The sequence below is a fragment of the Mobula birostris genome, chromosome 21 (genome assembly GCF_030028105.1).
Source record: "Mobula birostris isolate sMobBir1 chromosome 21, sMobBir1.hap1, whole genome shotgun sequence".
Taxonomy (NCBI): Eukaryota; Metazoa; Chordata; class Chondrichthyes; order Myliobatiformes; family Myliobatidae; genus Mobula; species Mobula birostris.
In genome coordinates, this window is record NC_092390.1 from 30,689,058 (window position 1) to 30,712,206 (window position 23,149).

A 23,149-nucleotide genomic window follows, 5' to 3' on the forward strand; every position below is an offset into this window, starting at 1 on the left:
AAACTTTTAAAGTGTGCTCGATTCTAATCACTACAGTTCAGGAAGAATATGAAGGTGCTTGATAGGTTGTAGAAGTAGAATGGGTGAATGGTTTCTTTTACAAGACATGGCTGAAGAATCTGGGATTTAGAAAAGATTTGATGGAGGTGCAGAAGACCATGTTTTATTTAGAGATAAGTTGTTTCCATGAGAGATTGCTCAGGTACCTGGAAATACAGATTTGAAGTGGGATCAAAAGATGTAAGATGAAAATGAAGTATCATTACATAGGGGCATTCATAAGCTTGAACTGGTTTTCTGTTAGGAGAGGTGGATACAGATTCAGTCAGGGACTTTCAAAATCAAATTGGATAAACAAATGAGAAACCATTAGCAGGACTGCAGAGAATATTAAGTGGAAATGAATTGATGGGCGTTCTGGGCCATTACAAGCTTGTTGAACCAAATGACTGAAGACACAGGAGACTGTAGATGTTAAAGGGTCTTGTCCCAAAACATAGATCTTCTACAGGTGCTGCCACTGAGTTTCACCAGCAGCTTATTCTCTGAACCAAATAAGTACAAGGACTACATCTTCAGCATGCTAACGCCCTCACTGGAGCCCCTACAACTCGCCTACCAGCACAACTGATCAACAATTGACGCAATAGCCACAGCTCTACACACTCTCCTTATACATCTGGAGAAGAGGGATGCTTATGTGAAAATGCTGTTCTTGGACTACAGATCAGCGTTCAACACCATAATTCCCTCCAGGCTTGACAAGAAGCTCAGAAATTTCAGCCTTCATCCTGCCTTGTGCAGCTGGATCCTGGACTTCCTGTCAGGTTGCTGGCAGGTGGTAAGACTGGGCTCCCTCACCTCTGCCCCTCTGACCCTCAACACAGGTGTCCCTCAGAGTTGTGTACTAAGCCCCCTCCTTTACTCTCTGTATACCCATGACTGTGTCACCACCCACAGCTCCAATCAATTAAATTTGTTGATGATAATATACTCATTGGCCTAATCTCAAATAATAGTGAGGCAGCCTCCAGAGAAGAAGTCACCACTCTGACACTGGTGTCAAGAAAACAACCTTTCCCCAATGTCGCACAAACAAAGAAGCTGTTTGTGGACTACAGGAGGAATGGAGACAGGCTAACTACTACTGACATCAATGGATCTGGGTTTGAGAAGGTGAACAGCTTTAAGTTCCTCAGCATACACATCAGCGAGGATCTAAAGTGGTCTGTACATACCAGCTGTGTGGTGAAAAAAGCTTAACAGCGCCTCTTTCACCTCAGACAGTTGAAGAAATTTGGTATGGGCTCCCAATCGTAAGAACTTTCTATAGGGGCACAATCGAGAGCATCCTGACTGGCTGCATCCCTGCCTGGTATGGGAACTGTACTTCCCTCAATCACAGGACTGCAGAGAGTGGTACAGACAGCCCAGCGCATCTGTAGATGTGAACTTCCCACTATTCAGGACATTTACAAAGACTGAGATTGTAAAAAGGGCCAGAAGGATCACTGGGGACCTAAGTCACCCCACCCACAAACTGTTGCAGCTGCTACCATCCAGGAAACAGTATTGCAGCATAAAAGCCAAGACCAACAGACTCCGGGACAGCTTCTTCCACCAGGCCATCAGACTGATTAATTCATGCAGATACAATTGTATTTCTATGTTATATTGACTGTCCTGTTATACATACTATTTATTATAAATTACTATAAACTGCACATTTACATTTAGATGGAGACGTAACATAAAGATTTTTATTCTTCATGTATATGAAGGATATAAGTAATAAGTCAATTCAATTTAACTTCCTCTTGTCCTATAGGATTTCTTAAATTCTAAAAAGTTTTTGGTTTGAAATTAGTTTGCATAGTGTTGTAATCCTACCTATTATTCCTGATTTAATGTCAACTGTTAATTAAAGAGACTCAAGAGATTACATATATGAGTAATCCCACGAGGAAGCTTCAAAAATGCCTCTACCTTCACAGATGGTGAGTGTGAAGTCATCATTATCACAGATGTTGATGGCACTCCAACACGCGTGAGCTAGAGACATGGTTAACTCAAACACACACGATGCTTGAGGAATTTAGCAGATTAGGCATCATTTATAGAGAGGAATAAAGAGTCTATGTTTTGGTAGTTTATTCAGACAACTGTTGACGTCCTGTTCACAAACAAAGCCTGACAATTCCAACTCAGCTGATTATTTTTAAGAGTAACTTGATATGTCACATGTACATCTAAACATCCAGTGAAACATGCCATCTATGTCAAACCAAATCAACAAAAATTGTGGTGGGCAGCCCGCAAATGTCACCACACTTCCAGCACCTATAACTCACTAACCCTAACCGTACATCTTTGGAATGTGGGAGGAAACCCACATGGTTATGGGGGGAATATACAAGTTCCTTGTAGGCAGTGGCAGGAATCAACCCGCAATCTCACAGCAAACTGCTGTAAAACATTGCCCTAACTGCTACAATACTATGTCATCCAAATCAATCTCAGTCAGCAGCAAAATAATGGAAGTTAGCACCAAATGTGCCGCTGAATGCCACTTACTCCCCAGCAACTTGCTTGTTGATGTTTAGTTTTCAGAATCACGTTGCTCACAACCTTGGTCCACACATGAAGAAAGGGTGTACTTCCAGAGGAGAGACGTAGTGAATGCCCTTGATATCAAGGCAGCTTTTGATGAACTTTGGCAATCAAGTGCCTGATAACACTGAAATCAATGAGCACTAAAGAGAAAATACCTTGAGCCAAACCATGTGTAAAGGAAGATGGTGAGATTGTTGGAGGTCAGTCATATCAGCTCCAGGATGTCACTGCCAGAGTTCCTCAGGACAATATCTGCGTTCAGCCCTCTCAGCTACTTCATCAATGGCCTCTCCTCCAGACAAGTCATCTTTTAGAGAAGGGGGAATGTTAGCTGATCACTGCAGAATATTAAATTTCACTTGTAATTCTTTAGTGAATGAAGCAGCCCATGCATGTGGCAAGGCTTAGATGGCATTCAAATAAGAGCTGATATGTGGCAAGAATCATAGAAATCATAAAAGTACCAAGCAGTGACTGTCACCAAAAAGGGAAATTCTAACCAGCTGGCATTCATTATCCATGACATCTCCATTCCTAAATTCTCCAGTGTCAGCATCCCGGGGATTACAATTGACCAGAATTGACTCGGCTGGAGGAGCTACATAAATACCCTAGTTATAACAACGGGTTGGAAACTGGGGATTTTATGACAAGTGATTCAACTCTTAATATGGCAAAACCTTTTCACATCCATGGGGCACAAGTCTGGGCTATCATTTTACTAGGACTGTTCTCCAGTTTGAAGAAATGCCATTCCAATATCTTTGGAGAAGCTTAACACCATCCATTGCAAAGCAGCCTACCTGATTGGCAATTCATCAACCACCCTAAGCACTCCTTCATTCAACAGCAAATGCACACTGACTGCAGTGCGTACAATCTACAAGAAGGGTCTTGACTCAAAGCATTGCTGTGCATTTCCCTCCATAGATGCTGCCTGACTGGCTCAGTTACGCTAGCTTTTTGTGTGTCACTGCCTTTACTTGCTCAGGCTCCCAAACCTTTCAGCTCTTCCACCAGGAAGGACAAGGGCAGAAGGTACATGGAACACCATTAACTGCAGATTCTCTGCAAGTTAAGCACTATTCTGACTGGGAAATATATTGTTTGCTCTCCAATGTTGTTAGATCTTGGAATTCTATAGAGTTGCTCAACATCGAAGCTGGCCCTTCAGTCCATGCCAACCATCAACCATCCCCCTTTACACTAATCCTATTTTATTTGCCTTATCTACCTATAAACAACCACTTCATTTTTGCATTCACCTAAATTGTAAATTGCACTGCCCAATTAACTTCCTCATCTGCACGTCTTTGGAATGTGTATGGAAACCAAACCACTTGGAGGAATCCGGCACAGTCACAGGGAGGACATGCAACCTGCATGCAGTCAGCACCAGATATCAGGACTGAACCTGAGTTGCTGGAAGTGTGAGGCAGCAGCATGACCGGGTGTGCCTCTCTGCTGCCCATTGAGCCTCATTAGCGATCTGCCAACTACACTCATTGAAGAACAGGCAGCGATACATCAAGGGAAGCAGCTATAATGTGTCAGTGGAGGGTCAGAGGAAGGCAGAACAATTTTTCATCCACTGCATTGCAATGATCTTGGCCATCAGGTACTAGGAGTATTCCAACAGCTGTGTGGGGCAAGATGATGCTACCTCTCTCAGGATGACGATACTCAGACCACACACTGCCTCTCCATCAATGCCCTTGTACATGTTTTGCTTATGCCTTAGCTTAGCTAATGTTTCGCTTAGCTTATGTCTGTTCATCCTGAGAAAATGCAGACTCTGCTGAGGCCCAGAGCTCCCAGTGTTCTGTCAGGGTCATCTGCACTGAAAGAAATCCGACTGCAATAAATTAGACTTTTCACCTCGTCATCTGCTTCATTATGATCTTGTGCCTTATTTGTTTACTTGCACTGCACTTTATCTGTAGCTGTTACACTTTATTCTGTATTGTTACCGGTTGACCTTGTTCTTCCTCAATGCACTATGTTATGATATGATCTGTTGGAACAATATGCAAGACAAGCTTTTCACTGTATCTCAGTTCATGTAACAAAAATAAACCAATTCCAATCCCAGTTCAAAATCCAATTCCAAATACATCTTTCAACCTGGCTGCCATCACAGGGTAAGCACTGCATGGTAAACAGGTCTGTCAAGCCAACTTGCCAAACTGTCACCAAAGGATGATTTGTTTCTGTTATCAGCTGTAAATTTCCCTTTACTCTACTTACCACTGTTTCTGTTTAATCACTTCCCTGTCATTGCTGAATCCAGGCTTCACTGAAGTGTATAGTAGGGGTGATATTCAATCCCTCAGTAAGATGGCATTATATATGGTACTTCTGAATCTGTTTAGGTTGAATGTAGCCTTAATTCAATGTGTGTGTGTGTGTGAGAGAGAGAGACCAAGAAAGCCCAGACATATCAAAGAAGAATGCTGGCTATATTATGCAGAAAATTGCATTGTGTTGCAGATGATTCCCCTACATAGTTCTTATCCAAAAGAAGTTACCTCTGATAGTGATGTGCCTCAGGTTAACATATGTATTAACATTTTAATCCTAAGAAAACTGCATCATTGTTTTGGCCCTGTTACTGAGTGTGCATCTTTGTGTCTAATGTAAAGAGATGACTTTCCTGCCCTTTGGAAATGTTAGCTGATGCAGCTAATTCCATAGCACTTGCATATCAGTGAATATTGAAGAAAATTCTATATTATCCATAATATGCAGTAGTTGAACAACACCAAGTAGTGTTGTCTGAGACCTTGGGTTCAGTGATAAGTAGGCAGCTGCACCTGGTCCAGAAGGGCATTTGCTATCATGATGGCCCACAACTGCAGTTCTTGAGGAGCAAGGAGCAGGAAGTTTCCATTTCTCTTTGTGGCACAAAACATAGAGCTGCTGCCTCATTGCTCGAGTAACCCAGATTCAAAACTGACTTCTGTTGCTGCCTGTGTGGACTTTGCACTTTCTACTTACAACAGATTTCCTCCAAGTGTCCCAGTTTCCTCCCATGTCCCAATAGTGTGCAGTTTGGTAGGTTAATTTTCTACTCTAAATTCCCCCTCTTGTGTGGGCAAGGTAGAGTCGATGGCCATGTGAAGCATATTAAATGGAAGTAGTGTTTCATGTTGAAGACTGAGTGGGCCAAAGCATGTGAAAGGACAAGCAGCTATAGGGTTCAAAATATATCAATGCTTTTTTGCATTGTTTCCCATGCAATTAAATTAGTGAGTGACTTACAGCATTTACGAGCATGTTGCAAGTGGGAGGTAAGTGACTGGAGACAAAGACCCAAAGGACTGGATTACATCAGTGTATGTCTATAACAGATGCTTCCTTAGCCTTGTGTTTGATATCTGCTGCTACAGAGCCATAAAAAGCAGTGGTGCACAACCATAATGCAGGGAGAGTTAGAATGATGATCCAAAATATCTCAGTGGGGCTGCTCATGAGAAACACTTTAACTATGCCTAGCTAGATTTGGTTATATTTATGGTATCATAATTGCTATTGCTATTTCAAATGCAGAACTGATAATGAATTATTAAAATAGTACAATAAAGTCACTTCATCGCTGGTGTCCTTCACTGCTTCTCCACTGCTTTCCTTGCTCCCCACCCTCATTACACCACTATCACTCTTTTCCACTACAACATGTCTCCCTTGATGTTTTCAGAAGTGTTTGAGTAGAGCTAGTGATGAAGAAGGCTTTATTGTTGAAAAATCCCTTCAAAACATCACAAAAGGGGCAGCAAGTCCTTATAAAGCCCATGAAGTAGGCCCTGTGCAGGTTTTGCAGTGCTAGGCACTCTTCCTGACGGGGCTGTTTGGGTGATAACCCATTCTTCCAGCCAACCGACATGGAAACATTAACCCAACAAACATTGTGTCAAATGCAGGTGGGCAGGATGGATCCATCCTGCAGAACATATGTGGCTATGTGCCCAATGTTGTCCATCACAGTACTGTTAAATGATTAATGTTGTGGTGGAGTAAATGAATACAGTGCAGGGTCCATATAACCACACCTAGAGCAAGGTCATTTGGCAAGGATGTACTTCTGTGTATACCAAACCCATTACTTAATTCTTGATGATGTGATTTATTGGTTTAAATTTGTGTAAGGGTGATTCCCAGGTCAACAGAAAAAATTAACTGAAAATGCTGGAAATGCTCAGCAGGTCAGGCAGCATCTGTGGACAGAGAAAAGATTAAAGTTTTAGGTGCAGGATTTTTTTATTAGAACTGTTTAATGAATCTTCTGAGTATTACATGGAATCTTCCTAAGGTGTGGTTGTTCATAAGCCAATTATCTTTAAAGACATGATGGTATAATGACACAGTTGGTAAAGCCAGTCCGTATGGAGTCTGCATGGTCTTTTTGTGACCACTGGGTGCTTCATTTTGATCCAACATTCTCAAGGCATGAGGCTAAGTAGATTAACTGGACATTGTGAATTGTCCATAGTGTGTAGATGAGTTGTAGTATCAGGGGATTAATGGGAATATAGGGATAACAAATGGAACAATGTAGATGGGTGCTAGATAGTCAACATGGGCTGGATGGGCTGAAGTGCCTGACTTTTTTTCCTGTATGACTTTATATGGCTTTATTGTAAATGAGAACCATTGCTACTGTCCATCTACTTCATTAAATTCCATTGGCAGCCAGTAAATCACAAATCTCTGCCAGATGACTATGGTCTCTATGTTAGGATCCAGCAGATTGCTTAGAGCCTGCTACATTGATACTGGTCATGATTTGGACAAGCATGTGGAGGTGACAAATCCTTCAGCCTGTCCACAGTTAGTACTTCTGACAAATGACTCTTGTGTTTAGAGTCATACAGTCACAGAAAAGTACAGCACAGAAACATGCCCTTCAGCCCATCTAATCAATGTCTAACCATTTAAACTACCTACTCCCATCATAAATTTGTATACCTCCATCAAGTCTCCTCTAAATCTACGTTCCAGTGAATAAAATCCTAACTTACTCCATATCTCCTTAAAGCTCAGGTCCTCCAGACTCGGCAACATTGTTGTAAAATTTCTCTGTATTTTTTCGACCTTATTTACACCTTTCCTGCCTGTGTTTGACATATTCACTTTGTCTCACTGACAGCATTTACAGACCAATGCACTGCTCCCATGGTAACTTGCTCATAGAATCCCAAAACTGTGCTGTGTCTATATGGTTTGGTGTTGCCACATTTAATTGCCTTTGATGCCTAGAGACACAACAAGTGACCAAAATAAAATCTCGAGATTCGTAAACACATCTTGGTATTATGTTCAAAAGGATCTGACATTGCTCTCTAAGTATAAGGGATTCGGTAAATGCTGGAAATCCAGCATTCTGAATAAGAAACTTGGTCTGAAAAATCAACTGTTTATTCCTCTCCATAGCTGCTGCTTGACTTGTGAGTTTCTCTAGCATTTTTGTGTGAAATGCTCCTCTATCTGTCTCTGCTATTTACCTTCCCCCTCCACAAAACCCCCCCTCCAACTCTTAACCCTCTTCCTCCACTTGTCTCTGCTTTAAGACAATGGCTGAATCACCATAATGACCAGACTGGGGAGCACACAATAGACAGCAGCCCTCTTTGAGACTATCACAGGATACCTGAAGATCAGTGCAATCAGTGAAATTTCAACACTTGCTAGCCTTGAAGAGCCAAGAATAGCCCATGTTTCCCAAGAGTGAGGTCTCAGTGTGGTGGTGCTGTGGACTGACAGATAATGACTGAGTCAGCAACCTCTAAAAATTTAGTGTCAACCATGGGAAGTTTAACTACAAACAGTTTGTACATGGTTGTAACTCAACTGAATGTTCAGTGAGTGTTGGTCTACGAGGCAAGTCTACAGTTTGTCATTGTATAAATTTCCTACAAGGTCATGGTCCCTATATGTCGACATGCGCACTCCAACTGAAGGTCTTTGCTCAGAAAGGTTGGGTAGGACCTATGGCTCTGTACCTCTTTCCCAATATTAGCAACAAGAAGAGAGTATAAGCTTATTGGGTGGGGATGATCCTTGGTGCTTTTGTGTGGTAACGCTTGTGTAGATATGCTCAATAGCATTGAATTGGGCTACATCTGCTACTTTTTGTAGGCTTTTCTGTCCTTGGGCATTGGTGTTTCCATACCAAGTCATGATGCAACCAGTCAGGATACTTTCCACTGTGCATCCATAGAAGTTTGTTGAAGTTTTAGATGACATGCTGAATCTGTGCAAGCTTCCAAGAAAGTAGAGGCACTGCTGTGCTTTCTTTGAAATGACACTTCTGTGCAGGTCCTCTGATATGATAATGCCACTCTCCAACACCGATCCCCTAATGAGTACTGGCTTATGAACCCCTGACTTCTTCCTCCTGTAGTCAATAATCAGTTTTTTGGTTTTGCTGATGTTGAATGAGAAGTTATGTGGCACCACTCATTCAGATTTTCAATCGCCCCTCCCAATATGGAAAAGCAAACAATACCACGCCCATGCTTTACTAAAGCATCTACAAATTGATAATCAAGTATTATCCAGTAATGAGATCCTCATGATATCTTTTGGTATCATGGTTGTTTGACCAAGGCTCCAACTTCAAAGGGATGCTGGGTACGGAATACAGGAGTCTAGAAACTAAAATATTTCAGCAGTGGAGACATCCATTAGTGAATTACCTGTGTGGCCGAGTTGAACCTGGTCTGATCCTCGATTAATCAGAGGGTGAAATTGAAAACTCAGTGGCAGAGATCAGAGCACCTTGAGGTCTCTTCAGTGGTGAGGGGCCTTTTCATGAGTACAATGACAGGGGATGGGTCAGAAGAGCAGGTGAGAGTGAATGGGTTGGAAGGTGAGTGGAGGAGCTTAAACTTTTCTTTTTGATCCAGGATCAGAATGTGACTACTGTTCTATTCCACTGTTCAAAACAATATTGTCAGATATGTATTTGAAAAAGATCAAGTTTAAGTTCAAGTTTAATTGTTATTCTACCACACACATATCAAAGAAACATGTATACAACTGAATGAAACAGTGTTCCTCTGGGGACAAGATGCAAAACACAGTGCATACAGTCGCGCACAGCATATATCATCAGCTCTCTACAAAATCAGCATCCGGACAGTCTCTTCATAAATGCTGGAGATTTCAATCATGTTAACCTGCAGGACATTATACACAAACTTCACCAACACATCACTATGGCCACTAGGGGAACAAACAGACTGGACCATGTTTATACAAACAGAGGCAGTACTTACAAAGCCATTCATAGAACATAGAATAGTACAGCACATTACAGGCCCTTCGGCTCACAATGTTGTGCCAACCCTCAAACCCTGCCTCCCATATAACCCCCCACCTTAAGTTCCTCCATATACCTGTCTAGTAGTCTCTTAAACTTCACGAATGTATCTGCCCACCACTGACTCAGGCAGTGCATTCCACACACCAACCACTCTATGAGTAAAAAACCTTCCTCTAATATCCCCCTTGAACTTCCCACCCCTTCCATTCTCTCATCTTGTCGACTCTGACCACAGGTCCATAATGTTAATCCCAGCATACTGACCACTGAAAGTGGAAAAACCAGTCGAGAAGACCACCACTCTTTGGCCTAACAAGGCAATCTCTGCTTCAGGACTGTTTTGAATGGACTAAAGAGGTCCAAAGAGTCAGCCACAAATGGAGAAGATGCAGACTTTGAGGAATAGTCCTCATCTGTCACCGGCTTTGTAGATGATGTTGGTACCTCACTAACGGTCATCTCACAGCACGACCAGAAGCCCTAGCTGAATACAGAGGTGTGCTCCGTACTAAAACCTTGGGATGTTGCCACCATTATCCCTGTACCAAAGAATTCTACATCTTCAGAACTAAATGCCTACCACCCTGTGGCACTGATGCTAATCATCATGATGTGCTTTGAATGGCTAATAGAGGCATATATCAAAAGCTCAATTCCTGCCACATTGGACACTCACCAATATGCTTACCGACAGAACTGCTTTACAGATGCCATAGCTTTGATCATGCATTTGCCTCTGACACACCTAGAAAACAACGACACTTGATGAGCAAACTCCTACTCTGCAGTCTAAGTACATCGCCGTGCAATTGGGTGCTGGACTTCCTAACCAACAGACCTCCCTCCCCATTATTCTCAACATAGGTGCCCCACTGGGCTGTGTGCTGAGCCCACTGCTGTTCACTCTGCTCAGACATGACTGCACGGCCAAACACCTGAGTGATCACATTGTCAAGTTCATCGATGACACAGCAGTGAATTGAATTGAATTCAATTGACTTTACAACACACTTCATATACATGAGTAAAAATCTGTATATTACGTCTCCATCTAAATGTGCAATTCAGTCTGATGGCCTGGTGGAAGAAGCTGTCCCAGAGCCTATTGGTCCTGGCTTTTATGCTGCGGTACTGTTTCCCGGGTGGTAGCAGCTGGAACAGTTTGTGGTTGGGTGACTCGGGTCCCCAATGATCCTTCAAGCCCTTTTTATACATCTGTGTTTGTCAATGTCCTGAATAGTGGGATGTTCACATCTATAGATGCACTGAGCTGTCCACACCACTCTCTGCAGAGTCCTGTGATTGAGGGAAGTACAGTTCCCATACCAGGCAGTGATGCAGCCAGTCAGGATGCTCTCAATCGTGCCCCTGTAGAAAGTTCTTAGGATTTGGGGTCCATACCAAACTTCTTCAACTGTCTGAGGTGAAAGAGACACTGTTATGCTTTTTTCACCACACAGCTGGTAAGTACAAACCACGTGAGATCTTCGGTGAAGTTTATGCTGAGGAACTTAAAGCTTTTCACCCTTTCAACCCCAGATCCATTGATGTCAATAGGGGCTAGCCTGTCTCCATTCCTCCTGTAGTCCACAACTAGCTCCTTTGTGTTTGTGACATTGAGGGAGAGGTTGTTTTCTTGACACCAGTGTGTAAGGGTGATGACTTCTCTGTAGGCTGCCTCATTATCATTTGAGATTAGGCCAATCAGTGAGGTGTTGTCAGCAAATTTAATGAGCTGATTGGAGTTGTGGGTAGAGACACAGTCATGGGTATACAGAGAGTAAAGGAGGGGGATTAGTACACAGCCCTGAGGGGTAGAGGTGAAGGAGCCCACTTTTACCACTGGTGGCAATCTGACAGGAAATCCAGGATCCAGCTACACAAGGCAGGGTGAATACCGAGGTCTCTGAGCTTCTTGTTGAGTCCAGAGGGAATTATGGAGTTGAATGCTGAACCGTAGTCCAAGAACAGCATTCTCATATAAACATCCCTCTTCTCCAGGTGTGTAAGAACGGTGTGGCTATTGCGTCATCTGTTGATCGGTTGTGCCGGCAGGCGAGTTGTAGGGGTCCAGTGTGGGTGGTAGCATATTGCAGATATAGTCCTGGACTAGCCTGTCAAAGCATTTGCCTATTATTGAGGTGAGTGCAACAGGACGCCAGTTGTTTAGACATCTTACCTTGATATTTTTAGGTACCAGAACAATGGATGTTTTGAAGCAAGAGGGCACTCTGCACGAAGAGAGGGAGAGATTAAAAATGTATGTAAATACACCTGCCAATGGTGGTGCGTATCACCAACAACGATTACAGAGACTAGGTGGAAAACCTTAGGGCCTGGTGCCGGGAAAATAATGGTTATCGACTTCAGAAGAACTCACACCACTCATATCCCTTTTTATATCAGTGGCGCAGCGGTGAAAACTGCAAGTTGTTTCAAACTTCTGGGAGTGCACATCCTGCACAACTTCTCATGGTTCCGGTATACACTCTACACAATCCGGAAAGCTCGCCAATGACCCTACTTTCTGAGGAGGCTGAAGAGAGCTGGACGATGATCCATACTGACATCATTCTACAGGTGCGCTGTAGGGAGCATCCTAACAAGCTGCATCGCTGCTTAGTATGGAAACTGCACTGCGGTGGACGGAAAGGCTCTACAACAGGTAGTCAAACCTGCCCAAAGCATCAGTGGCACCAGCCTACCCACCATCAAGGACATATATACAGAAAGATGTTGGAAAAGGACCAGTAACATCATGAAGGACCCCACCCACCCTGCTCAGGGACTGTTTGTCCCACTCCTATCTGGAATGAGGCTACATACCATCCTCGCCAGGAACACGACACTCAAAAACAGTCACTTTTCCCAAGCAATATAACTGATCAAACACTCCACACCCCCAACCACCACTCTGCACAGACATTCCTGTGCTTAGTGACACTTTATAGCCATACAATCTGTGTAAATAAGCTATCTTATGTATTTATATTTGTTATGTTTTTAAAAAATTATTATTGTGTTCTTTATTCCAGCAGCAGCACAGTTGGAGGCACTGAGGCACGGTACAGTTTTTCAGCCCACAATGTTGTACCGAGCTTTTAACCCACCCTAAGATTAATCTAACCCTCCCTCCCACATAGACCTCCATTTTTCTTTCATCCATGTGCCCATATAAGAATTTCTTAAATGCTCCTAATTTATCTGCCTCTACCTCCACCCCTGTCAGGACGTTCATCACTCTGTGTAAAGAAATTGCCTATGATGTCCCCCCCTGTTCTTTCCTCCAGTCACCTTAAAATTATGATGCCTTGTATTAAGCATTTCTGCCCTAAGAAAAGTTTCTGATTGTCCACTCAATCTATCCCTTTTATCATCTTGTACACCTCCATCAAGTCACATCTCATCCTCCTTCATTCCAAAGAGAAAAGCTCCACCTTGCTCAACTTATCTTCATAATCCATGTAGCATCCTGGTAAATCTCCTCTGAACTCTCTCTAAAGCTTCCACAGCCTTCCTCTAATGAAGTGACCGGGACTGAACACAATATTCCAATGTGGTTTAAACAGTTTTATAGACCTGCAACATTACTCATGAATCTTGATCTCAATCCTCAGACCCATGAAGGTAAACACACTATACACCTTCTTAACCACACTATCAACTGGTGCAGCAACTTTTCCTCTGTTACAATAGCCACAAAACATTTTTAAAAAACTATTTACTTATCCTTTACAATGCGATAAAAGATTCAAGATTAGCTTTATTTGTAATGTGTACATTGAAACATCAAAACATACCGTGAAATGCTTCATCTTTTGCATTGTTTTCTTGTACTGTTTCGGATCTGGAGTAACAATTATTTCGTTCTCCTTTGCACTTGTGTACACGAAATGACATTAAACAGTCTTGATATTGTAACAATAGCAATAGCACATACAGTCATAAAAAATTATTAGCACTAGTTCCTGAGTGGCACGGACTGAATGTTGAAAATAACTCCATTCTGCAAACAAGTTGCAGCACACCTAGAGTACTGAAGTAGATTGTAGGCCTGTTGGCCCAATTCTCTGGATTGGGCCTTTATACACAACCTTCTGAATGAGAAGGTTGCCATGTACTGAAGGATATCTGACAAAGTCAAAGGAAATTTACTATCCAAGTACGCATATATCACTATACGCTACCTTGCAGGCAGTTACAGGAAAATAAAGAAATATAATAGAATTTATGAAAAACTACACACGAAGGCTGACAAACAACCAATCTGCAAAAGAAAACAAACTGCAAATACAATAATGAATAAATAAATAATGCTGAAAACATGGGTTGCGGTGTCCTTCAATGTGAGTCCGTAGGTTGTGGAATCAGTTCAGTGTTGAGATGAGTGAAGCTGTTCACACTGGTTCAGGGTCCTGATGGTTGTAGGGTAATAACAATTCAAAGGTGGTTCCTGCTGTGGTAAAGGAAGCAGTAAGTTTTCTGGGCAATCCGAGCAGTAAATCTTGGCCTGGGGCATTGACAGTTACCCTCCTGCTCCTTTTCTCCAGAATGCCATGAAGCCATAGTCGTCTGCATTACAGTCTTCAGATGAAGTACTCAGTCTCTTTAGCTGCTCCTCTGAACATTGGGCAGAGCCCCTGTATTTAGTTTCATCTTATCCATTGTTGACAGCACAATTCATATTCAAGTTTTGTATCCAAGATCCTTAATTGTCGCAAGGAATATATTACTATCCACTGCTTCAAGGTCATTTAGTTGCCATATGTGTAGGCTGAACTTGCCCATTTGTGTCATATCAAATTAGATCTGGAGTAGGAAGACCAGCGTCTGATGCAGAAATAACTATTGATCTTATACGGTGAGTGGAATCATCAATATTCCCAAGGGTTGCAGAGCGTTCCCTCACACACCTGACTTTCAATTGCTGGAAAGGATCTGTGATTTTGGGAACAGAGGCACTCTTCACATGAAACCTAGCATTTGTTTTGATTAAGTTTCTGGTTGGTGATGCCGGCTCCCATCACCCCCATCCCACCCCTACCTAGGAACTTCATGGTGTAGCACCTGGCAATGTCTAATGCCATTGAAAGTGAAGGATAGATGGTTAGGCACTGTCTTGTTGAATAAAGTCCTTGTTTAACACTTTTGTGACATGAATGTCACTTGCTATTTATCACTTATCATATTATAGAGGTTATGGCTGCTCTGTTTGCTAATTTCTTCCATTGAATATCGTGCATTCATCAGAGATCATCCTTACTTTTAGCCTTATAATTCAAGAAAGGTCATTAAGAAGTAAATGTGCAAAACTATGGTAAAATGGTATATGCATTTTAGACTTTTATTCTGTCTTCTGCAAGCTGAGCTTTAATAAATTTCTGTGTAATGGCTGATCGTTACCCCTAAGGCATGTCTTGAATATAACTCTTCAAGCAGTGAGAGATTATTCAGAGGACTGTGAATTCTCCTTGTCTTTTGGTATTCCACACATGCCACGCTATCACCTGAATTGATTTTCCAGTTTGGGAAATTATAGATTTCTTGAGCCAGAAATATTGTAATCAACATGCAGATACGGTATCAGGAATAAGCTTCTTGCACTACATTCACTCTCATGAATATTAAACAAAATATAAAGAAAATTATTTCTGATAGTGACTGCAACAATGTGATTTTACAATCAATATCTGTCAGCCCAGATCAAATTACCACAGGCTTGAAAATTTTACCTAAATTAATGGGCATCATTTCTCTTTCAAAGCCGTGCACAGAAAGTAGAACATTGTTTTCTAATATTGCTGAAGTCATAATGGAGCCTGCAAATTACTTCCAACCTAATGGAAATGGCCTTATTTTCTTGAGAGGAATAAAAGTTGCAGTCATGTCATATGTCCATGTTCAGAGTCTTTCAGTTGATTAGCTTATAGATACAAAGCTGCAGCTTTGAAGATTTAATTTTGGGAAATCTGCCCTTGGTGTCCAAAAGTAAGAGGATACTTAATTGAAATGTCAAAATCCAGTAGGGGTCTTCACAGAATGAATATGGAAGAGGATAATTCCTGTTGTGGGAAAGCTAGAACTACAAAATTACAGTTCAAAAATATGGAGCCAAGTCAAGTGGAATTTATTGTCATGAGCACAATTACAGCGAGGTACAGGTATAATGAAAAACTTGCTTCCAGCAGCATAACAGGCATTTTGACAACACATAAAACATACTGTAAATCAAATATACTGTCAGTGAAGAAAACAAACTGTACTGAACAAGGTATTTGTGGGGGAGGAAAACAAGTCTGTGATAGTATACAAGGAGGTTCACAGTGTTCCATTGCAAAGGCAGGATTAGGGCTGTGTAGGCTGATTCAAAAACCTCATGGTTGTAGGATAGAAGCTATTCCTGAAGCTAGTTCTGTGAGACTTCAGGTTTCTGTACCTCCTGCCCAATCTTACTTTAGAAAGAAGTAAGGGGTATTTTCAATTCTCTTGGAAAATCTTTGGAACTCTTTTCCTGAAAGTGTGATGTGAATATTTTTAAGGCAAACACAAATGGATTCTTGAAATTCAGGGGGTGAAAGATCATGTGGGTAGGAGGTAGGAGTTAAGGTTACTGTCATATCAGTCACAATCTTTTTCAAAGGTGATCACTTTATGATTAAGTCTATCCTCATCTGGCCATGTTCCATCAGACCATATATTGTATTCTAATGGCTGTGTTACTGCCTTCAGCCACTGACTGAGCACGAGAAATTATTGAGGATGGCTTTACATGGCTGCATTTTGTGAGACCGTAACTTTGGGATGAAGAAAAAAAGTCATTTTGTTTTAAAAATGTTTCAGCTGTTTTCTTTAACTGTTTTGGATTGATAATGTGAATAAGAACAAGGATTAAGAATGCTGTATCAAGTAAGAGGAGATCAATTTTTCTGGAGCACCTTTACTTTTTGTTAATTATTTAAATGAATTTTAATGTGGTTTGTACATCTCTGAATGCCATGCTAACAGGCTGCACAAATGGCTTTGCCTTCTATCATTAGCTGAGAAACTTAGGGTCCTGACCCCCCCCCATCCCCCTTGCCCTCTGTACCACACTGCCAAACCCCAGAGTATGGAAGCTCAGTGTGGTCGCATCCAACCGAGGGAAGGTGGACGTGTATGGTTGCAAATGATAGGCCTAGACTGGACGTATGTTGTTCAATGTTTAAAAAAAGAGGTATTCAAAGTTTAAAGTAAGTTTATTATCAAAGTATATTTATGTCACCAAATACTACGTTGAGATTTATTTACTTGCAGGCATTTACAGAAAAATAAAGAAATACAATAAGTAAATAAATACATAAATGCATTCAACAATGCAACAAGGTCTGCATGTCATATTAAAATAATTATGTTACTTCTTCCTCAGGCCACTGATCCAGATGCAGGTATTAATGGGCAGATTCACTACAGTTTGGGAAACTTCAATAACCTTTTCAGGATAACATCAAACGGTAGCATTTACACAATGACATCACTGGACCGAGAGACCAAAGATAGGTATGACCTGCTTGTGGAAGCTTCAGATGGAGCTCAGGATCCTCGTCGCTCAACCTTGACTGTCCCGATCAGAGTCCTTGATGTTGATGACAACAGTCCCGTTTTCTCACAATCCACCTATATTGTGTCTGTGCCAGAGAACAATGAAGCTGGAATGGTTATTCTGCAGTTACAGGTAAGCTGAACCTAATTGGTGCATGGCATGAATTCACAATATTTCTCACCTTGTAAATGTTTCTGCACGGAAAGCATATGCTGGGACAACTATTATGTTCACTGGAAAGAGATTTGTAATCAAAGTCTTCTGACCAATCTCAAATGAGCATCATGGGAAATAGAGAAGCCACATTTACCAAGAAGAATTTAGGACCCTATTCTATTGACTCATGCTCTGACTGCAATCATGCCTCTGCTTCAGAACCAATAGACTTGCTCCTTTCCAGACATTTACTGTGACTTTTAAAAAAATATATTCTGGAAACCTAACCTCAAACCAATCTCTATTCACTTCAAACCTACTCTGTTCCATACCCTGTAATAACACCAATGCCAGTCACTTGATTCCAAAGTCAGTTCTAGTTTCTGTGTAAATTTTTCTTGAAGTGATTCTTGAATGTGATCTACATTTATATATAACCATATAACCATATAACAATTACAGCACGGAAACAGGCCATCTCAACCCTTCTAGTCCATGCCGAACTCTTAGTCTCACCTAGTCCCACCAACCTGCACTCAGCCCATAACCCTCCATTCCTTTCCTGTCCATATATCTATCCAATTTAACTTTAAACAACAACATTGAACCTGTCTCAACCACTTCTGCTGGAAGCTCGTTCCACACAGCTACCACTCTCTGAGTAACTCTCTAAGTTCCCCCTCATGCTACCCCTAAACTTTTGCCCTTTAACTGTCAACTCATGTCCTCTTGTTTGAATCTCCCCCATTCTCAATGGAAAAAGCCTATCCACATCAACTCTATCAATCCCCCTCGTAATTTTAAATACCTCTATCAAGTCCCCCCTCAACCTTCTACGCTCCAAAGAATAAAGAATAAAGATTTATGTTTCTTTATCGTTCTGTGTTATCTCTGAAATCTAAAGAAATATTTACTAGAATTTGCAGTCAGTGAAAGAACATGTATTTATTTTGCACGTTTAGTTTAAAACCTATTCTCTTGTGTGCTTCAATAGTGCAATGATGAGCTTTGCCTCTAAATGTGTACTTACATGAAACGTGCCTGTAGCAGATGAATGAGTGACGGAGTTGGGGTATTGGGATGACTGGAGTCCTGGAGCTGAAGTGACTAAAGTCATCCCAATCACCTACACCCATTTGTTCTGTAGATTAGTCTCACTCCAGAGGAAGCTGGTTAGATTTGAAATGCAGTATTGTGGCAAGAAATGTTGAGAAAGTCATTGAAAAAATTATACTGTCTGGTTTGACACCAGATTGCACTGGAATTAAGTCACTTGTGGCCAACCAAATGTAAGACGGATTCTCCATGGTCCTTTCAATTTATAAAGTACGTCTTTCCTAAGATCAAAGTATGCTATACGTATTTGATGGTTAATGCTGCTTCCTGCATTTCTCTAAGAATTGTGGAATGTTAAGTTAAGTCAAGTTTATGGTCATATAAATCAGATTCAGAATTAGTTCTGATGAAGGGTTTCTGCCTGAAACGTCATCTGCTTACTCTTTTCTATAGATGCTGCCTGTCCTGCTGAGTTCCGCCAGCATTTTGTGTGTTGCTTGGATTTCCAACATCTGCTGATTTTCTCTTGCTTATGTTCAGCATTAGATTTATCACTGATGTATGACATGAAATCTGTTCTTTTGTAGTAGCAGTATAGTGCAAAAACAAAAATCTATAAACTACAGAAAAAAAAGGTAGTGTTCCTAACAGTGCCACTGTTCTGTCAGAGACTTGGGCCACCTACAGCCAACATGTTAAAGCTCTGGAGAGACTGTCTCCAAAAAATCTTCTGAATTAATTTTCAAGATAAGCAAAGCAATGTCAGCATCTTCTCCCAGAATCACATCCTCATATTGTTGAGGATCTAATAACTCCTACTTATTACTATATCATCCACAGATACTGATACTGATGTTGGACACCCAAAACAGGGGCTCATTTCAATTTCTGTCAGTGCAAGTCATGCTGAAAGGACTGAGAAAATGCTTCAAGGATGCTTTCAAATTCTTCTGGGAAAATCCTCAGTTACTTGTTGGAATCCACTTAAAATGTGGAGAACTGGAGAAATGTTAGAGCACTGCACGCCATGGTAGCGGCTAATATGGTACTATTATAGCTCGGGGCATTGGACATCAGAGTTCAATCCCAATGTACACTGTAAGGAGTTTGTTCGTCCTCCCCGTGGAATGCATTGGTTTCCCCTGCATGCTCTAGTTTCCCACCAAAGTCCAAAGCCGCACCGATTAGTCAGTTAATTGGACATTGTAAATTGTCCTATGATTAGGCTAGGGTTAAATCAGGGGGCACTAGCTGCCAGGCTCGAAGGGTCTGTTCCATGCTTTACCTCTAAATAAATAAACAAACAAATAGATGGATAGATAGATAATTTTTAAAATGGGATGCCTTTGGACACACAGTTAGCAGAGACAGGAGTGCACTGTCTTTTAAGCTCACTGTCCCCCAACGGCTGCTCTGTCAAGTGATTCCTGCCCCTGCTCTGCCCATGGCGGAGTCTTCATCTCCCACAGTAGCTTTTTTCGCTCTCTCAGAACCCACATAATGAGAATGAAAATAAGTTTCCCCGATCTCAAGGGACTGTAAGGAGGCAAAATTTATAAAGCACTTTCCACATTGAACATATTACTCATTGGAAGACCACAGTCTGTGCTTAGCAGAAATAACATCTCACTGACAATCAGCATAGGCACACCTCAAGGATGTGTGTTTTGCTCACTGCTCTACTCTCTCGACATTCATGACTGTGTGGTTAGACACAACTCAAATGCCATCTATAAATTCACCTGTGACACAAACATTGTTGGCAGAACCACGGATGGCGACAAACAGACACACAGGAGTGAGATAGGTTGACTGGTTGAGTGATGTTGCAACAACAACAACAACTCATCATCAGCAAGACCAAGGAATTGATTGTGGACTTCAGGAAGGGAAAGTCTAGAGAACATCCACCAATCCTCATCGAGGGGTCAGCAGTGGAAAAGGGTGAACAGCTTCAAGTTCGTTGGCATCAGTGTCTCAGAGGATCTATCCTAGGCCCAATATATTAATGCAATTATGAAGAAGGCAGGCCAGCGGCTATACTTCATTAGGAGTTTGAGGAGATTTAGCTTGTCACCAAAGACTTGTAAATTTCTACAGATGTACCATGGAGAGTATTCTGACTAGTTACATTATCATCTCCATTAAGATCATAAGATATAGGAGCAGAATTAGGCCATATGGCCCATCAAGTCTGCTCCGTCATTCAATCATGGCTGATGCTTTTTCCTTTTCCTCAGCTCCACTCCCCAGCCTCTCCCTGTAATCTTTGATGCCATGTCCAATCAAAAACCTTTCAATCTCTGCCTTAATTACACCAACGGCATTGCCTCCACAGCTGCTTGTGGTAACAAATTCCACAAATTCACAACTTTCTGGCTAAAGGAGTTTTTCTGCACCTCTGTTTTAAATGGACACCCCTGTACCCTGAGGCTGTGCTCTCTTGTCCTAGGTGCCCTCACCATAGAAAATATCCTTTCCACATCTACTCTGTCTAAGCCTTTCAACACTCACCTTTCTAAATTCCAGCGAGTACAGACCCAGAGCCATCAAACATTCCTCGTATGATAACCCTTTCATTCCCCGAATCATCCTTGTGAACCTCCTCTGAACCCTCTCCAATGCCAACACATTTTTTTTTTGATGAGGAGCCCAAAACTCTTCACAGTACTCAAGCTGAGATTTCACTTGTGCCTTATAAAGCCTCATTATCACATCTTTGCCCTTGTATTCTAGACGTCTTGAAATAAATGCTCACATTGCTTTGCCTTCCTCACCACCAACTCAACCTGAAAGTTAACATTTAGGTTGTTTTGCACAAGGACTCCCAAGTCCCTTTACATCTCAGAGTTTTGGATTTTCTCCCCATTTAGAAAATAGTCTGCATATTTATTTCTTCAGCCAAAAAGCATGACCATGCATTTTCCAACATTGTTTTTCATTTGCCACTTTCTGCTACTCTGTCTAATTCCTTCAAGGTTTTCCCTTGAGGAAATCATGCTGCTTTTGTCCTATCTTGCCCTGCGTCACCAAGTACTCTATAACCTCATCCTTAACAATTGACTCCAACATCTTTCACAGAGGTCAGACGAATTGGTCTATAATTTCCTTTCTGCTGTCTTCCTTTCTGAAAGAGTGCAGTGACATTTGCAATTTTCCAGTCCTCTGGCACCTGCTAGAGTTCAATGATATTTGAAAGATCACTACTAATGTCTTCACAATCTCTACCGCTACCTCTTTGAGAACCCTAGGTGCAGTTCATCTGGTCCGGGGGACTTAAGTACCCTTAGATCTTTAAGCTTTTTGAGCACCTTCGCCCTTGTAATAACAACTGCATTCACTTCTTTTCCCTCGCACCCTTCAACATCTGGCACACTGCGAATGTCTTCCACGTTGAAGACTGATGCAAAATGCTCATTTAGTTCATCTGCCATCTCCTTGTCCGCGTTATTATTTCTCCGATCTCATTTTCTAGCAGTTCTATATCCACTCTCGGCTCTCTTTTATTTTTTATATACTTGAAAAAGCTTTTACTATCCACATTTATATTGTTTGCTAGCTTTCTTTCATATTTCATCTTTTCCCTCCTAATGATTCTTTTAGTTGCTCTCTCTAGGTTTTTAAAAGCTTCCCAGTCCTCTATCTTCCCACTAATTTTTGCCTTGTTGTATGCCTTCTCTTTTGCACTTACATTAGCTTTCACTTTCATTGTCAGCCATGGATGTACTATTTTGCGATTTGAGTATTTCTTTGTTTTTGGAATACATCTATCCTGCACCTTCCTCATTTTTCTCAGAAACTCATGCCATTTCTGCTCTGCTGTCATCCCTGCCAGCACCTCCTTCCAATTTACTTTGGCCAACTCCTCGCTCAAACCATTACTCCACTGAAATACTGCTACGTCAGACTTTACTTTCTCCCTATCCAATTTCAAGTTGAACTCAATTATATTGTGATCACTGCCTCCTAAGGGTTCTTTTACCTTAAACTCACTCATCAGCTCCAGTTCGTTACATAGCACCCAATCAAGTCCAGCTGATCCCCTAGTAGGCTCAATGAAAATCTGCTCTAAAAGCCATTTCATAGGCACTCAACAAACTCACTCTCTTGAGATTTGTTACCAACCTGATTTTCCCAATCGACCTGGATGTTAAAATCTCCCATGACTATCATAATATTGCCATTGTCATATGCCTTTTCTATTTCCCATTGTAATCTGTGGTCCACATCCCAGGTACTGTTGAGAGGCCTGTATATGACTGCCATCAGGGTCCTTTTGCCCTTGCTGTTTCTTAACTCAACCCATAAGAATTCAACATCTTCCAATGCTCTGTCACACCTTTCTACTGATTTGATGACATTCTTTGCCAACAGAGCCATGTCACTCCCTTTGCCTACCTTCCTGTCCCCCCATTACAACG

General features: G+C 41.6%; 1 protein-coding gene across 1 annotated transcript in view; it reads left to right on the forward strand.

Annotated features, from left to right (window-relative positions):
- pcdh15b (protocadherin-related 15b) overlaps positions 1-23,149 on the forward strand; it is a 780,285-nt gene that overhangs the window by 439,564 nt on the left and 317,572 nt on the right. The window contains exon 18 of the mRNA XM_072239829.1: positions 17,343-17,648. Coding sequence (XP_072095930.1) covers positions 17,343-17,648 — 306 coding nt within the window. The remainder of the gene's footprint in view (positions 1-17,342; positions 17,649-23,149) is intronic.